At 30.6% G+C, this 18,533-nt stretch overlaps 1 protein-coding gene across 1 annotated transcript; it reads left to right on the forward strand.

The window, feature by feature from the left end:
- Positions 1-460: 460 nt before the first annotated feature.
- Positions 461-18,183, forward strand: LOC123660497 (EF-hand domain-containing protein D2 homolog). The gene is made up of 3 exons (XM_045595560.1): positions 461-926; positions 16,002-16,166; positions 17,654-18,183. Exons 1-3 carry the CDS (start codon positions 757-759, stop codon positions 17,904-17,906), a joined length of 588 nt encoding a protein of 195 aa, XP_045451516.1. The 5' UTR covers positions 461-756; the 3' UTR covers positions 17,907-18,183.
- The last annotated feature ends 350 nt before the right edge of the window (positions 18,184-18,533 follow it).

Genomic DNA, 18,533 nt, shown 5'->3' on the forward strand with positions numbered 1-18,533 from the left:
AAATCTTATGACATGTTTTTCTTATACACCATCAAAGTATACTCTATCTGTCAGACATTACTATTTGCAACCTTTGAATAGTAGCAGCTTTACCTCCTGCTGAAAAATCTAATCAGTAACTTATAAGCGAAATAAACTTTATCAATAAACGATTAAGTAGACAATCTTATAAAACCCTGTGAATCTACAACCCTTCTTATGTTAAATATTACGTTAATAGTGAAAACATTTACATTTTTAGATAAACTTGTTTATTCTCTAACGTAGACCTTCATCTAACCTTGAACTTATCACACAGGTACTTGATAGTACACGCTATAATATCAGTATATATGTAGATATACTTGTATAATATCATAATACTGCCATTTAAAATTGAAATTCATAGCAGTAGCTTAATGTATTATGATTTTTGTTAAAGCGAGGACATTCTTACAATAAATATTCATGGCTATAGAGTTAAGCTTCATTTGTGTACTACCAGAGGCAGCTTTAAGATTTAGTTTGATCATAGAACAGTGCGCGGCACGTGGTTGCGTCGATCCGTCCGTCCCCCGCGACTTGATTGCGATACGCGAGAGCGCGAGGAGTGCGACGCACTGACTGCTGCCGAGTTGCCGATTTCAGAGTTTAGACCGGCCAAACTACCAGTTCTCGTAAGACCGTACGACAGTGAACAGTGTTAATACTTCGTGCGCAATCTCGTCCTTTCGAAAAATCACATTTTCTTACCATTTTTTGCGCGCCTTGTCCAGAATGGCAGCTACTGACGAACTTAGTGGCATTTTAATGAGAAGGCAAGCCATAAACGAAAAATTAGAGGAAGGCGTTGAGGTCAAGCCGAAATATAAATTCGTGAATGTTTATACCGAGTTTCACGAATTCTCCAGGAAGGAAATAAAACAATATGAACACACATTCAACAAGTAAGTTAAAATTAGATCCTAATATAAGTTTTGCAAGGTAAAATCATTAATTGTTAATTTACGTTCTTCTTCAAGTCCAGTAATAATCCTGACAGGTGTTTGTCGCTGTCGTTTTACATGAGACAGGTAAATGAATGTGTTAAGACTAATGAACTTCATTATCACACAATGAAAATAGGTAACATTTTGGTTCTATAAACTACTTCAATTGTAAAACTACCTTTATTTTTTTACAATTTCTTTATTGTGCTTTAAGACTAATAGTACCTATTCAAGGCTATAAAAATATTGATACTTTTGAATAGTAATTCAGAGTAGTTTTTGTTATTCAAGTAACATAACAATTGCCAAATAACACTACAGGCAAATCGTAGTTAAGACTTTATACAGTAGGTATAGGTAGGTACGCCTGACCTTACTTGGTATACTTACTTGTTATAGATACCTGAAGAATAAACAACCAATAAGAGTAACTATCCAGTAAGAGTAACGTACGAATTATTATTTATAACAATAAATATCTAAAACTCTATAAACATAAGTTCTGTAGTTAAAAAAACAATGATAAGAATTTTAATATATGGTAATAAAAATGCTTCTGCAAATTGTTTGTATATTAACAAAGTTTTAATCGTACCTACATAAGTGAAAGCAAATGCATTAAATTAAATTGATAAAAGCTATAATAGGTATAATTTATTAAATAATATGTCGACCCGTCGTGGGAGACATTGGGTGTGAATAGGAGGCACACTATTATGAAAGTTATTATTCATTTCATTACAACTTTCATTTATGTTTTAATAAGACAAACGAGGATTCACACGGCGATCATTTTGATGCACTTTGATGTCTCGATTACGGAAAAATATGTGTTAACGTTCAAAATTCAGGTTAATAATATTTAACGATTTGTGAAGTAAAAGCAGCAGTTTAAATTTTTTAATTGCCTCAGCAAGCGAAGGTAACTGATAAAACTTGTAACACGCGTCTACTAACTTAATCGTTACGGAATTTCAAATAAAGTTGAGTAACCGTCAAAATGTTTGTGCGCGACGTTCAATCTAAATGTCCCCAAATTGTTATAACCCTCTGGAATTTTTATGGGCATCAATTTATCAAATTTCATAGACATTAGGCACTTAAGAAGTAACCTAGTCGCAGTGTATAAATGTATGTTTATTTGTTATTGTTACGATGTAGCGTATACTGTCTTATCGTATAAATATATATTTTAAAGTATAGGGAGAGAGGGAGAGTATATAAGACCAATGGCACATAAAATAGCAAGTAATGGATGAAACGTATCATAACTTTTTTTTTTCTAATGACTGGATGTACCTACACCAGTCCATTGCTGATAGATACTTGTTAAACGTACATAATATATTAGTTACATACATATTGTGTATAATGTTTAAAGTGCGTAATAGAGTGGTAAGGACAACATTTTAATGTTTTATTAAATATTTACACTGGACAAAACCACGAATGCGTCAGCAACCCGCATAAATATTTCGGTAGGTAATCAGTAGGTCAATGCAAGTGCATTTTACACTTCCCCGTCTGTGTTTATTAAACAAAAACGCTTATTCATTATATTATACCAAACAAATAAGAATATATTTCTGTACAATAACAATTTAACTACAAGTATTGTTATTGAAATACCCGTTGATATATTTACCGAATGAGTTAATGCAATTGATAACAAATTGTTCGTTAAACAAAAATCTACGCTTCTATACTAATATTATAAAGAGGTAAAGTTTATAACTTTGTTTGTATGTAGGGGGTAATCTTCGCTAATACTGATCGAATCATGAAAATTCTTTCACTAACAGAAAGCTGCACTATTCAGGAGTGACATAGGCTATATTTTATTGTAATTGAACAAAAAATTCAGTAAATAAGAAAAAGATTAAAATATAATATCAAAATGGTAAATAAACTAGCGCCATCTATCGCTATTAGAAAACAATTTATTAGTCTTTCGACGTTATTAATTTAGTCTTATTTTAGTCTATCGACGACGTTTTCTCCATTTTTGATAGATGGCGTTGGAGCAACAAATTATTTATTTTAGTGCTATAAAATATTTTCTTTAAAGTATGTTATTTGGTAATAATTAACGCCCACCGAAGTGGGCACGGGTCGGCTAGTTAAGAATAAAATTCTGAGTCCGTATTCTAGTATATAGTAGTATAAAAAAAATAACGCGGTGGGCAATTTGTTTTGATACTAATTGTAACTATTATGCAGATACAATATGTTTTGTAATATTTTTTCATTGTAAACTTATCTTTCTATATTTATCGTATTTCGTGATAAGTTACGTTTAATAGTGCGTAAGTAATAATTATTCATTCTTCCGTTTCCGTTCTTATTAAGTCGTCGTATAGTAAAAGAACGTGATGCTACTCATTCATAAAATTTATAATTCCCAGTGATTCCGCGGCAAATTGCTCATTTTAAGCGTAACGTAAAATACCTGTTTCCTCGATAATGTGTGTCAACAATTAGTCATCAATGTCTCATTCGATTCATGCGATTTTATTCATAAATGAAAAACACGTTAGTCGGAACTTAATAAACTCTATAATAAACACTTACAATAAAAACACATCTACTTAATTATGTTTAATCGTTTGTTTTTTTTTTATTATTTTTTTATTTGATCTTATCGAATAATTGTCGACAATAAAATATTCAAGCGTATAATTTTGACGTAAAATGTATTCAGTTTCTATCTCTAATATACATGATATTTAATATTCAGAATTTTATTTTGGAAACATCTTTAAGTACTAGGTATCTATACTTTTATTTGTATAAAACATTAAAATTTTACATTGCTACACTTCGTTACGTACCTATGTCATAAAATTCGAGGAATTGTGCTTACACACTTACTTTACCGAGTGTGGCAGACTGACAGTTGTTATGATAACAGCACTCGTCAGGAATTGGTTAGCATGGGGGGTAAGTGCGACTGTCGAGATATCACGCGACAAATCAGTGACAACTGCTTACTATGGCGGTGACCCCGTGACTCACCAAAAGAATCACTTTTTAACCGACATCCAAACAAGGTGGAGGTTCTTAATTCGATTGCATTGTTATTTGAATATTTAAGGGTATTTAAAGCAAGTGAAATATATCTCAATTTATTTGTAATTTTTCAAAAAGCTGAAATTGATTATGTACTTTTTTGTATGTAACATACAGTTTTAGACAGCATTTAGGTAGTAATGAGTACGTAATAAAACACATAAGAAGAACCAACCTTAAATATTATATTTTTAACGCATTATTCGAAAAATATTTATAATTTGAAAATAAATTTTGAAATATAGTTTTTAAAATACGTACGTACATTTTTATCCTTATAAACTATTTGTGATCCCCTCTGAAACTTCCCGTAGTAATAAAATCTGCAATTTTTCACTTACGATCATTCTTATATGACTTCAGTGCCCGGTAGTTTATTATATATATCAAGGTTATAAAATAAAAATTGTGTGGTAAATGTTTTAATTAAATATGGCAAATATTTTTGCGTAACTTTCATCAATTTGAAGGTGTTGGATCATAATAGGACGCATAACGTTTGTACATAATAATATTTAAAAACATATTACATATTTTTAGATACTGTTATTATTATATGTTTAACACACATTGGTTTTCTGTACCTAATGATACAATTCTCTGACTACAGTATACCATTAAGTCTCTATTCTACCTTTTCTTTCAAAAATTTTTACATTTATGGATTATTTTAATAAATATGAGTACCTTTACTTCTGCAACCTTTTGAACCCCCCTAGAACCCTAATAGAATTTTTGTTTTAGAAAACTATGACAGTTAGGTACTTAGTTTTACAATAACACTATCTTAGCATTTCCATTTTCTTCAAAATCTTTTACAATTGTTAATCGTTCCATGTGGCAAAGTATCATTACGAATTCGAGACAGTTGACTAAAATTCAACCTAAATAGGCCTTATCTTATCTGTTATAAATGCGTGTGATGCTAACTAGATAATTTCATGTAAATCCAATGTTGAAGATCCAGTTGTGAGAGTTATGATTCTCTCAGCAAGTCTAACCTAGTAAATGAGATATCTCATAATTATTATCTCACGTCACATTTTACGCCAAATTACATTCAATTATGCGCGTCAAAAGTTACGTTGATGAGATATAGGTGAGGCATGCCACCTTTTTTTTTCGCTGGAAAATGTATTTACGCACTGACCCCGCCGCCTAGCTTGGCAGCGGGAGTGTGGGACTCCCGGCGATAGGTGCAATGCCGGACTACCCACTAAAAACCAGCGGTGTCCACCTTCGTCGCCCGTGCCGGGGTCGCAGGAATCCGAATTCTTCTACAAACCCCGGCGGGAGGTATGCCACCTAAACCAACTTAAATGAAATTTTTATAACCAAGTTTAAAAAGTATTATATACCTGTATAGGTACACTTCTTATACTGGCTTCGTATATTATGGAAATGAAGTGAATGAAATCATTTTTGTAATTAAGTATAATATTTGGTAGGTTTATTCTATTGGTACGAGTATACATAGATTTATTTATTACACAATAATATTTTATGAACATTTGTATACGTATATTTATCTATTATTATTTTACAAAAAAAGTATTCTTATTCCTGATCGGGTCCACATTAGGAAATCTCATCTCATCCTGATCAGCCGGTTCGATCCGGTCCTTATAAAAATACGAATGCATATTCTTGAAAAAATTGTTTAACAAAAAAAAAAGCGAATTGATATAATAAATATGTTACTTAACATAATTATTATGATATTTATTTCCGTTTATTTTTTCCAATGTATTATTTATTTATGTTTTTACTTTAAATATTAATTATTTTTATTTGTATTTATGTTATTAATTAATTATTATTATTAATTAAATTCTATTTATTAACTTCTAATAATTAACTACTTATTAACTATTTCCTATTACTTACGACTGCTCCACTGTGTAGAAATGGACTTCCTGCTAGACTGTATATACTAAGTGCGCTTGAAAACATTAATAGCGCGATTCAGGTTCAGTTCGCGTAATTTCTTTCAGGCTATCCTGATCTGGACCAGACCGGGTCCTGATCCAGTATGCCTTACCATACTTGATTATATTTTACATCAGGCTATCCTTATCTGGACCAGACCTGGTCCTGATAGAGCTTGCCGGGTCTGGCATGCCTTATTCTATCCTGATCCGGTCCAGATACATGATCTGGTTGAGCTTGACCTTTTTTCTAATCGGGTACTTACGGTTGTAGAAGTCTTAACATGCAATTTGTATGTTTAAAAAGCGATGACAATACTTGTATTTTAAACTTACAATATTTTGTTTTTGATAATATATTTAAATAAATATTATACATTACATATATGACATTGTTGAAACAAAAAAGATGATATAACCAAAAACGATCTTATCGTTTGATGTCGACTTGATATATAATTATACCTAATTATCAGTTAAGAAAAACGTCATATCATTATAAAATTAAGGTTTATTGCTTATTCCGACGATATAAAAATGATCCGTCGATAAATATATTTTTTAGTAATAATGGTATCGATAACATTGTAATTGTCAACAATATCTTTAATACTCGAATACACCAGTAATAGGCTGCATAAATTCATTAAAGAACACTTTGTTATAGTTAAGTGTTTATGTTCCATGGAATTCAGGAGCAGTTAGGAGTTTTAGTCGACAATGACTACGTCACTCCATAGGAATATCACACAATATGTTAGTTATGTTACATACAAGAAAATTAATGAAGTCGTCGTCGCAAACCAATATTTACAATCTTGTACAATAATATAGCCGGTTGTGGGAGAGAATATGCCAAAATATATTGTAAAACATATTTAATTTTCTGAATTAAAATTGAACAAATGTATTTTGTAATACAGACCGTATTACAAAATACATTATTATTTTATGAAGGATTAGCTACCAATTAATTTCAAGGTAATTTAATTGAGTAAATCGTTAATTAGTTAAAAATAGAGTTTTTGAGTAATAATTTGTTTAAAGTTACTGATGATATACGTTTATAATACATATGTATGTACTGTGTATTATATAATTTGGTTAGTGAATGATCATTTTTACTTTTTCTGAAGTAATTATTTATTTTAATTTTACAAACAAAACTATTCTACAATTTTAAAAGATTGTTTTATATTGTTTGTTTAAACAACAAACAAAAAATAATATTATAAATTAGGATTATTAAAAAAGCACTTTTCACGCAAAAACTTTTGAATCAAATAGGTACCTACTACTTAGTCACTCATTTTATGTGTCATCAATTTAGAATACAAATCAATGACCAAGTGCGATATCACATGCACCCATATCCTTCACATTATAAGTCTGTTCATAAATAATAGCAAGACTAACAGCGCACTTTAAAGTTAACACATTGTTAGACAATGTATTTTCCTACCAACTATTATTAAAACTAGCGATAACGAGGAAAGCGTAATTCTATATTAAGTACCTACTTATAAAATTCAACTGTTTTTTAAAATAAAATAATTATTTATACCTATCTACATACTATCACAAAACAAGAGGAACGTTTATTTGATAATTTTATTGATAAAGAGTTATTAAAATTGGTTTAATAAATACAATATAATGAACTCAAAATAAAATTAATAATCGAAAGTGTCGATTTTTAAGTCATTTTCAATATTGCGGACGATAAAGCTATAAAAAATAGGAAATTAAATGCAGCTAGGTCGGAAATAAACAATAAAAGTTTGTTGAGAAATCGTTCATTCACTTGTTTTGTAATACCATTTTTAATATAATCTGTTCTGCCTGCGTTCAATCAATGAAATCACAAATTGTTGCTTAAACCTTTTTATCAATGATCTGATCATCACTGGTTACAACAATTGTTTATCTTTCAATATCTTATGAAACGAATTTGCTATTGGTTTTATATATTTAGTAATACATTAATATATTTAGTATATTGGTTTTATATAGATATTTAGTGATATTTAGTGATACTAAATATATATATAAAACCAATAGCAAGTTTATACTATTTTTGTATGTAAGAGTGTGATTCTTTATAATATGTGAATATAATAATATATCAAACATATAGGTATAAATAAAAGAATAATAAATTTACTTCTTTCAACAGAGAAGTATAGGTTTACAATTTCTAAAATAGATAAGCTACATTAGAATCATTTCAACGAAGCTATTTGTTCATAGATAGTATTAATAAAACTTCAGAGTCGGTAATATAAATTTTACGAGTAGGTACAGTGAATAGATTTTCGGAAAATAAAAAACTTAGGTATATGCAAATTACTGTCCACATGATTCACATTTATTTTTTAGTCAAACGATTAGTCACATGGGTGTTGTTAATTTAAAATTATATGTTTATTAATTATACTGGCCAGTTTATAACCTACATTTTTATACGGATAACACTTTTTAACTCGAAATTATGTACCTACTCATATAAAACTCATATAAAAATATTAATGTCGCCTTTCAACATCCGAAGTTCCAAAACTTACAAATAAACATTACGCAATGGTTTTAAATATTAATATGTTAAAATACAATTTCTAGTCGTGGTCGATTAAATAACATAATACGTAACCAATTAAATTATACCTTTTAGTTCCTCGTACAAATTTTGTCAATAAATTTTGCATTTGATCACATTTATTGATGAAAATATTATTACTTTATCGTTTTATTATTCTATAGTTTTAAAATTATTAATAATTGTTTGTTTGTATATGAATTACGTTTCACTCAACTAATTTTTGTCTCAAATACATATTTTATAATAGTTCCTGTGATATATCAAATATTGCTCGACGGTGTAAAGCTCGCCATTAGATAGTAGAGCGTTTCCATTTCATTATCTCTGCCCTCGTTTGCAGTTTTCTTATGGGAGTTCTTGTAATAAGAATACTGACCTAATTCCTAATTAGTCGACCTGATTAATTTCTGATCAAAACAACACATTTATCACGAAATGTGTAAATACTTAAACTACATGCATACCGTGTTTCAATCATGTTTGCGTTTAAAGTACCTAACGGCACTAACAGCTACTGTTTTTTTTAACCATGAGTTCGAAATTTAGTTCAAAACATATAAACAAACCAATCTCGGGCTCTATAAATATAGACATAGGTTACAAAAACTCATTACGTTAGTGACATAAAATTAAAAACTCCCACCTGCCCAGATTGAACCTGCTATCTGTATTGATTTACATCTTCTATTCACTGCACCATTTTGGCTCTCCAACAGGATCTGAAAACCTGCCAGTGTAAAAAAAGAATTTATTTGAGACAAAGAAATTTAAAGCCATAGAAACACGAGTGTAAGTAAACGTATTTGTAGAATGTTACACAGCGTAATTTATAAATACTATATTTGTACAATTAAAATTATTCTATCTTAAACCAATCTTAGGCTCTATTGATATAGACCTATATTTCAAGTAACCTTTAATATTATAAATATATCCATCTAATATATTTATCATATATATACACCAAATGGACTCCCGCTAAGAATTCTTACAGTAATGACTATTCACAACACGAGGAACTACGTTTGGGGCATTTGTTAAAAATAAACGATTAAAACTTTTAAAAATATCGCTTCAGCTTTTAAATTATTTTGAAAAAGAGATCATCCTCAAGAAATAAATGTCATTCAAGTTAAATTAATTCAAAAAATATTTTAGTATTATTTCGGTTTTAATCTAAATCAGAAATAATTGTAATAAAGATTATAATATCAGTTTATTACTAATTTAGAACTAAGATATTTACTTCATGTGTATGTTGCTATACCTATATTATGTTTAGATAAATTTTTATTTCTTATTTAATATTAGATAAAAATAATTTACCTAGATTGTAATTACAGAAGCTGTGTGAAAATTCTATCAGCATACGTAATAAGTTGTTTATATTGTAATAACTTTTACTTTATTGACTGTTTTATTGAGATAGACAACAGCAGAAAATATATATCGATGTGAAAAAATAAAGCTGCCCGACTGGGGAAGTCAATAAAATTTATAGAATGCAAATACAATTTAGCATTATAAAAGCTACCTTCTACCTACTTCAATGTCATACACAGCCCATTCCATATACCCCAGCACAGCTAAAAATATTCTGTTCAAAATCTGAAGTAGCCTGACTGGAGAAGTACCTCAACCTTACAGAAAAGAGAATGGCACTTTTTAATTATTAGCTACACAAAAATATCTATGTACATAAGTATGTACTTACTTAACAAACAATTTTCTTATCATACAAAATTTATTTACTTAGCCATAAAGTAGAAAGTTAAAATTAATAAAGTACCTACTTTTTAAATCGACACAAGGCAACGAAAGATATTTTTAGAAGACTAGTAATAATATTTTTATTACTTAGCATATAGGTATTATAATGTTGTTATTTAAATAACTATTATTAATGTATCAACTTATTACGCCTTACGCCCTATTTACAACGTGAAGTTAATACGTTATGACTGCTTAATTATCTTTTGGCAGCTAGGTATATCCTGTTTGTATGAATATGGTATGTTGGTGATATAAGCACGGGCTTAATATATAAATTTTGATGATTTTTTTATTTCTGCAAAACATTATTTTGTCTTGGGTGTAATGTATTTAAATATTGCCCATTTAGTTTATCGCTGTTTTCGAACGCTACCGACAACAATGGTGATAACACATTTGTAATGAAACAGTCCAAACATATTTATCTACTTTCTGCTTATAAATTTGAAATGAACAACATTACATAAAATTCAGTTGTGACTTTATATTTCCATAATTTATTATAATACTATATTGACGATATTTCGTATATTATCGAATGGTTTTTCTTTTGTGATGGTCTATACGAAATTGATATTAAAAGGAAGTAAAAGAATTTACATTTAAATTTTGGTTTTGGATGAAATTTTTTGATGAGGTTCTTATTTAAGACAACGAAACTAACTTAAAATATGGGAATAATATCTTTTTAACTACCTATAATGTTCATACGTAGAAAACCAGGGATTAGTCCGCTCTCCTAACCGGTATCAGCAAATCGCCATATGTAGTCCTTATAATACTTGTTTTTAAAAGTTAGAGTACCTACTTATAAATGAATGCTTACTAACGTATAAATAAACAACTTTATGTGCGATTTAAAAAGCGGTATTAGCTAGTTGTAGTTGTAGGTTTCATACCACTATATATATAGTAATGTTTATTTAGGGTTGTTACTAGATTTGGTAGTACACTACCTATTAACTACTATACTTTAAAATCTCGATTATTTACTTGTTTTATTTATTCTTAAACTTAAAAGCGATGTTAGAATTTCCTACGAGACAAAAGCTCTATAAATATAATAACATAATTCTGATTCTGAGACTTTCTGTTAATCTCAAATACCGAGGTACAACTTGCAGAATAAAGTTAGAAAATAAAAAAAGGATATAAATATGAACTACGTTTATTACAGTTTGCTAATTAGGTAGGTACCTATAGTAGATATATATATATATATATATATATATATATATATATATATATATATATATATATATATATATATACTTGCTCATAAAAGGTTATGTATTAAGAGAGTAATTAAGTTGATGATAAAAAAGGCATGTTGAACTTTTATCATATTAGTACTGTAGCAATATAATTTTATAACTATGAATAAAAAATAAATATTTTAGATACAAATACAAATCATCGTAACAACGTTCCATTGAGTGTAAATGTAAATAGTTTTATGCAAGTAGTCCTCGAAGAACAATCTACTGCAATTTTGCAATAACACAACCAAGGCGTGTCTAAAAATATACATACTTCTTGACTGCGCACGAGACCGATTTACCGACATAAAAACGATGGATAAGATTTTTTAAGTTTAACTTTTAATTTTCAGCCTCAAACTTCTTTTTTATTCTCTTTCAAAACTAAACCTATTGTTGTGCATGAATACCGATGTCAATAACCTTCACAAAAGACACCTACAATATGCCATGGCATACGCTATTGAAATGCATTCACTGGCAAAACTTAACGCTAGTTGCGGATTACAAACTGTATTGTCTCGAGGCGAACTATGTCAAAGAATGCCGATAGGTTGTGACTTCAAGCACTTCCAAACAAACAATGCTACTGTATTTAAAATAGGAAGTCGTCAAGTGAGAGTTGTTTTTTTGCGTAAAGAGTACCACTGTTAAATACTTGATTTGTTTTTAAATTCCGCTATGTATACAAAATAAATTACATATTTACAATAAACATATTTCGGAAAATCTGATGGTCCTTGTTTCGAGATTCCCTTTAATTTTTACAGATGTTATTTTGATGGACGGACAGATATCAATCTTGAGGAGACTTTAAATAAGAAGACTTTTTGTAGGATTCCTAAAGCACATTGTTATTAATTTTTTTAGAGAAATGTCTTTTTACATAAGTAGTTACATAATTTAAAAACTAGTTTCTATAATATTTTCTCTTTTATTTTATCTCCGTTTAATATACAAATGTTTTTTTATACGACTACTTCAACAAACAAGCGTAAGGTCTACCTGATGATAAGCGGTTCGCCTAGCTTCGCTTCAGCCTGTAATATCTCACTGCTGGGCATAGGCCTCTTTATCCACGTAGGAGAAGGATCAGAGATTAATCCACCACGCTGTTCCAATGCGGGTTAACGGATATATTCCCTTCCATGAGTAACGATCGCTGTCAGGTGTACACGATAACAACCGGGACTGATGGCTTAACTTGCTCTCCAAGGCACGGTGGGAGACCCACAAGGACTGCGCAAACACCCAGACTACGACAAACATCTGTATCACACTTCAACCTATCGCAGTCCACTGCTGGATATAGTTCCACAAGTTCGCGCTAAAAATGGCATGAACTCATGTGTGTTGCCTATAGTCACCACGCTGGGCAGATGGGTTGGTGACCTCAATTCTGGCTTTGTCGCACCGAAGACGCTGCTGCCTCTCTTCACTCTGTGGATTTTAAAGTCAGCAGTTGGATGGTTATCCCGCGATCGGTCGGCTTTATCAGTTCCAAGGTGATAATGGAACTGTGTAATCCCTTAGTCGACTCTTACGACACCCACGGGAAGAGAGCGGGTGGCTATATTCTTTACGTCCGTAACCACACAGCATCATAACATCTGTATGGCCAATACAAATGTGTGTTATGTGTAGGGATCGAACCCTCAAGCGACAGCCACAAACTAGGACTGTAACCGTTGCACCAACGCGTCGTCGGTTGCGCCCCTAACGCTAACCCAGAGCAGTATTATTTAGTTGTGATCATCAATATGCAGTACACGCGTATAATACTTTATGTATGGAGTAACTTGTCCTAAAGCAGTAACAACGGTTCTTATTCCATTATGGAAGACTGAATATAGTACCACTATTCACATCGTCTTTAAACATACGTAATTACATAGTTATTATGACACCTTATTAAAACGTTATTGTATTTATGTAGGCAATATCTCGCATAGTACTTACTTCCTGGAAATATATTTTCCTAAACCACATAAATATGATTATTCCCACTCACATATATTTATCACAAGATTTATTTTAAATTAGCTGTGTCCGCGACTTCCTCCGCGTGGAATTTAACAAAAAAGTTGTTGTTCAGTTCGCCGAGTTACAAAATAAATAAATTTATGAAATAAAAGCAGACTAAGTTACTCCTTGCTACGTCAGGTATACTAGGCCAGTGAAAGTCCTGTCAAAATCGGTCCAGCCGTTTCAGAGATTAGCTGGAACAAACAGATAGACACAAAAATTGTAAAAAATGTTATTTTGGTATATGTACCGTGTACAAATCTATATGCATTTAGTAAATAGCGGTTATTTTAATATTACAAACAGAAACTCCAATTTTATTTATTTGTAACTCGATATTAATTATCTCTAAATGATGTGGTGTAAAAGACGAAGTTTAATAAAAGTACCTATTTATTTTGATATAAAAATCAATTTGTTAGTACCAAATGTGCATTAGAAATGTATTATCAATTTTTATTGTATTTATGGTTCACTGTTTTGGCGACAATGGCTTACTCGTAATAGATAGATATATGCTGTCGCATACTTTTTAACCGACTTCCAAAAAAGGAGGAGGTTCTCAATTCGACTGTATTTTTTTTATGTATGTTACATCAGAACTTTTGACCGGGTAGACCGATTTCGACAGATTTTGTTTTAATCGAAAGGTGGTGTGTGCCAATTGGTCCCATTTAAATTTATTTGAGATCTAACAACTACTTTTCGAGTTATATCTAATAATGCGTTTTTACTTGACGACCGACGTCGACCTACGTTGTATTACACCGCATAACTTTTTACTGGATGTTCCGATTTTGATAATTCTTTTTTGTTGGAAAGGGGATATCCCTAGTTTGGTACCATGATAAGGAAACCAGGATCTGATGATGAAATCCTAGAGAAATCGAGGGAAACTCTCGAAAATTCGCAATAACTTTTTACTGGGTGTACCGATTTTGATAATTTTTAATTTAATCAAAAGCTGATGTTTATCATGTGGTTACTTATAAATTTTATCGAGATCTGATAACTACTTTTTGAGTTATCTTTGATAACGCGTAGTTACTTGACTATTTTTTCGTCGATCTACGTTGTATTACTCTTCGATGTAATTGAAGTCGGTTTTTTTTTTCGTTTGCGAGCTAACACAATTATCTTTATTTGTAGGACTAATTAAGATGAACATTTCTCCTATACATTATATATGTACATGTAAACTCCACAGTTTTTGCAGCGTACGCCAGAATAGCTCGAATTTGGTTGGTTGGACAATTATCGTTATATTTTGGACAATTCACACACTATCTCAAAAAATTATAGCCTATGTGTTATTCTAATGTATAAGCTATATTAATGTAAACTTTCATTAAAATCCATTTGGTAGTTTTTGCGTGAAGGAAGAACAAACATCCATACATCTATACATCCATACATACAAACTTTCGTGTTTATAATATTAGCAGGATTATATACTTACAAAAACGGGTTGATTATCTTAAGCATAGGTTATTATAATAGCCCAGATAGGATAAGAAGTCATCAAGTCAAATAAGCTTTCAGGCAATATAACAGGTTTATGTGACACGTTCCCTGTTCATACATTTCCTAATTAAATTTTCTTAAAACAGGCTTTATAGAGTATTCAGAGTTATTATTTATTCAGAGTTTCCTTACGCCTACATAAATTTTGAAACGCATTTATTTCTATTAAAAATAACATTAATAAAACTTGTTTAATTTGATTACAATTTTATTTAAAAAATCGTGTGAAATTTTGTATCCATTCTTGTATTTTTTCATAACGAAGTCAAATAATAAAAACAATCCCTCACAATTTCAAGGATCCATAACTTGTTTCGAAAAGGTATAAAATAAAGTAATCTGTCTTGACGGCGACCTTCGTAAATAAAATGGACAAAGGAAAGACAAAATAGATGAGCATACATTATTTTTCTGTCTGATGATAAATTCTTTAAAAGCAGTAATTAGGTTAGTGGTGATATGATTTCTTCACAATTTTCCTAGAAGAGTTTGATTGATAATACAATAATTTTGTTTGCTCGCAAATGAAAAAAACCGACTTCAATTACATCGACAAGTAATACAACGTAGGTAGACGAAAAATTAATTAAGTAAATATGCGTTATCAAAGACTACTTAAAAAGTAGTCAGCGATAAATTTAAAAGGACCATAAGATACACACCACCTTTCGATTCAAAAAAGTATCATCGAAATCGGTCCACTCAGTAAAAAGTTCTGACGTAACATACATAAAAAATACAGTCAAATTAAAAATAAACGATAAAACGATAAGCGATAGTTTATTAAAATAAGTGTTCGTAATTACATTACAGTTTGAAAGTGTATAATTAATAGACAAAAAAATTTTAATTTCAGATTCGACGAAGGTCAAGATGGATTTCTAGATATCACTGAAGTTAAACGTATGATGGAACGCCTTGGAGCACCACAAACACATCTTGGTTTAAAAGCCATGATCAATGAAGTCGATGAAGATGGCGACAACAAGATTAGTTTTCGAGAATTCTTATTGATTTATAGGTATGTCAATGTTAAAATTCAATTGATTTTTTTTTCTTTTAACGTAAGTAGTAGTAAATTTAAAATCATTGTATTTACTAGCAAAGGAAAAAAATCGACTTCAATTACATAGAGAAGTACTTAATATAAGTAGACGAAAAAATATAGACAAGCGCGTTATCTAAGATTACTCTAAAAGGAGTCATCAGATATCGATCAAATTTAAATGGGACTTACAAGACAAGTATCAGCTTTACACTAAAACAGGAATACTTAATCAAAATCTGTAAACTTAGTGAAAAGTTATGCAGTATAATACAACATAAGTCGGCGAAATAATAGTCAAGTAAATACTCATTAACAGATATAGCTTGAAAAGTACTTGTTAGATCGCAATTAATATAAATAATAATTTTAAATGGGACCACATGACACACCCCCTTTCTATTTAAAAAAATCATCAAAATCGGTCCACCCACTCAACAGTTCTGAGGAAACATACATAAAAAGAAACAATCGAACTGAAAACATCCTCCTTCTTTGGAAGTCGGTTGAAAATACGAACAGGTATGTTATATTTAGCTAAAAAAGCTAAACTACCTTCAACGTGACATGGGTAGGTACATGTATAATAGATAAACGTATAAAAGCCTTTAAAAAGCTGTCTGCAAGCGTTTCTTTAGACTTGGACCCAATAGAAAATGTATCGATTACGAATTAAGGGTCGTATAAGGCCATACAACATTTGTTCAATATTAAACTTTCATTTTTGTCGTGTTTCGAGAAATTGCATAATTAGAATTCCTTTGATATACCTATATAATATAGATTTTACTTTAAAGGTGTACGTTTCGTCACATCTTAAATATCTGTTTTTATGAATTTGGAGTCTTGCGATTACCGTTTTTCAAGCGAAGATTTGTTTGTTTAATATTTGTTGTAACGTGGTGAAGGAATCTCGTGAAGTGGTTTGTGTGTGCTGTATTGGCGCATAAGCAATGGTGGTCACATTTTGTTTTCAGTCTGCTCAGAGTAAATATTTGTATTAGTACAAATATTTATTTCCGAATTGGGTGCCTGACCTTGTGGGTCTCCTCACCGTGCCTCGGAGAATACATTAAGTTAAACGCAATAAATGAGAAAATAAGTTTATCTATCGGTCTTGGATGTTATTACGGAAACCTGGTAGTTATCGTAACTCGTTATAGGAAATATATCCACCAACTTCGCAGTGGAGCACCCAGGTGGATTAAGCTCCGACCCTTATAACCTACATTTAAGAAGAGGTCTGTGCCCAGCAGTGGAACGTTACAGAGTGTGCTTCTAAGAAAAAGTGTAGGATATTTGTTACATTTCTAAAGCTATCTTAATGAAATTTACAGATCGATAAGATTAAGTTAGGTACCTACATCGAACAGTCAATACGTATTTTTAAGAGAATATAGGTATTTACAAAACAAAACACTTAAAATTATAATAATTTAAGTAATGAGTTGTTCTATGTTTAGGAAAGCACGAGCTGGTGAACTTGAATCAGATTCGGGATTAGAAGCCTTTGCAAGGTTAACTGAGATCAACGTTGATCAAGTCGGGGTTAATGGAGCAAAGAATTTCTTTGAGGCAAAGATTGAAGAGCTCGCGAAAACGAACAAATTCCACGACGAGATCGTTCAAGAACAAGAGGAAAAACGCCGCGAGGCTGAGGAGAAGGCTATGCGGAAACAGAAGTTCAAAGAAAAAACAGCTTTATTTCAGCAGTAATTAAAGATTAAAATTAAGTTGTTATCTATCTAGTCTATAAGCTGTTACCACATGGCTTTAGAAAAATAACCCAATATTATATAGGAAAGTAGGCGGAAGAAATATTGTAAAATTTTATTCGTCTTAATTATTATTATTTTTTTGTTTCGATGTTTTAACTTTCTCATATCGATGGCTCCTAAGTATACTGAGTCAACTCTACTTCTAATAACTTTACAGGAAGTCGATAAGAAGAGCGTAAGGTTTATAATATTTCAAATGTTAACACAATCAAAAGAAATAAATAATCATTTTAAATTAAATAATTATATTGATAGCCTTAAACTGTGTAAAATAAAATTCATATTATGTTATTAATTTATGAAATATTGTTTTTTTTTTCGTTATTTATAGGGATAGTTTTATTTTTAGGATTTTTTTTTAACATAGGTAGATAGGAAATGAAGTAAATGTTATTAATATCTTAAAAATAAAATTATCGAAAATTGTTATTGACTCACAGTATACTTAGGAGCCATCAATATAATAAATAGATCTAGGTTTAATATGGGAGTAAGCTGGTGAATGCGTGACGAGAGCGTTACGAAAAGTGTGATCTGCGAGGCGAACGGAGCAAGAGAGGTGCAG

Source organism: Melitaea cinxia, chromosome 15 (assembly GCF_905220565.1).
Source record: "Melitaea cinxia chromosome 15, ilMelCinx1.1, whole genome shotgun sequence".
NCBI classification, from domain to species: domain Eukaryota; kingdom Metazoa; phylum Arthropoda; class Insecta; order Lepidoptera; family Nymphalidae; genus Melitaea; species Melitaea cinxia.

Bases quoted from the DNA above. Each gene is read 5' to 3' on its own strand.
- LOC123660497 (XM_045595560.1), top strand. From the start codon at position 757: ATGGCAGCTACTGACGAACTTAGTGGCATTTTAATGAGAAGGCAAGCC. The intron at 927-16,001 runs GTAAGTTAAAAT...TTTTAATTTCAG, and splicing joins TATGAACACACATTCAACAA to ATTCGACGAAGGTCAAGATG. The intron at 16,167-17,653 runs GTATGTCAATGT...TTCTATGTTTAG, and splicing joins GAATTCTTATTGATTTATAG to GAAAGCACGAGCTGGTGAAC.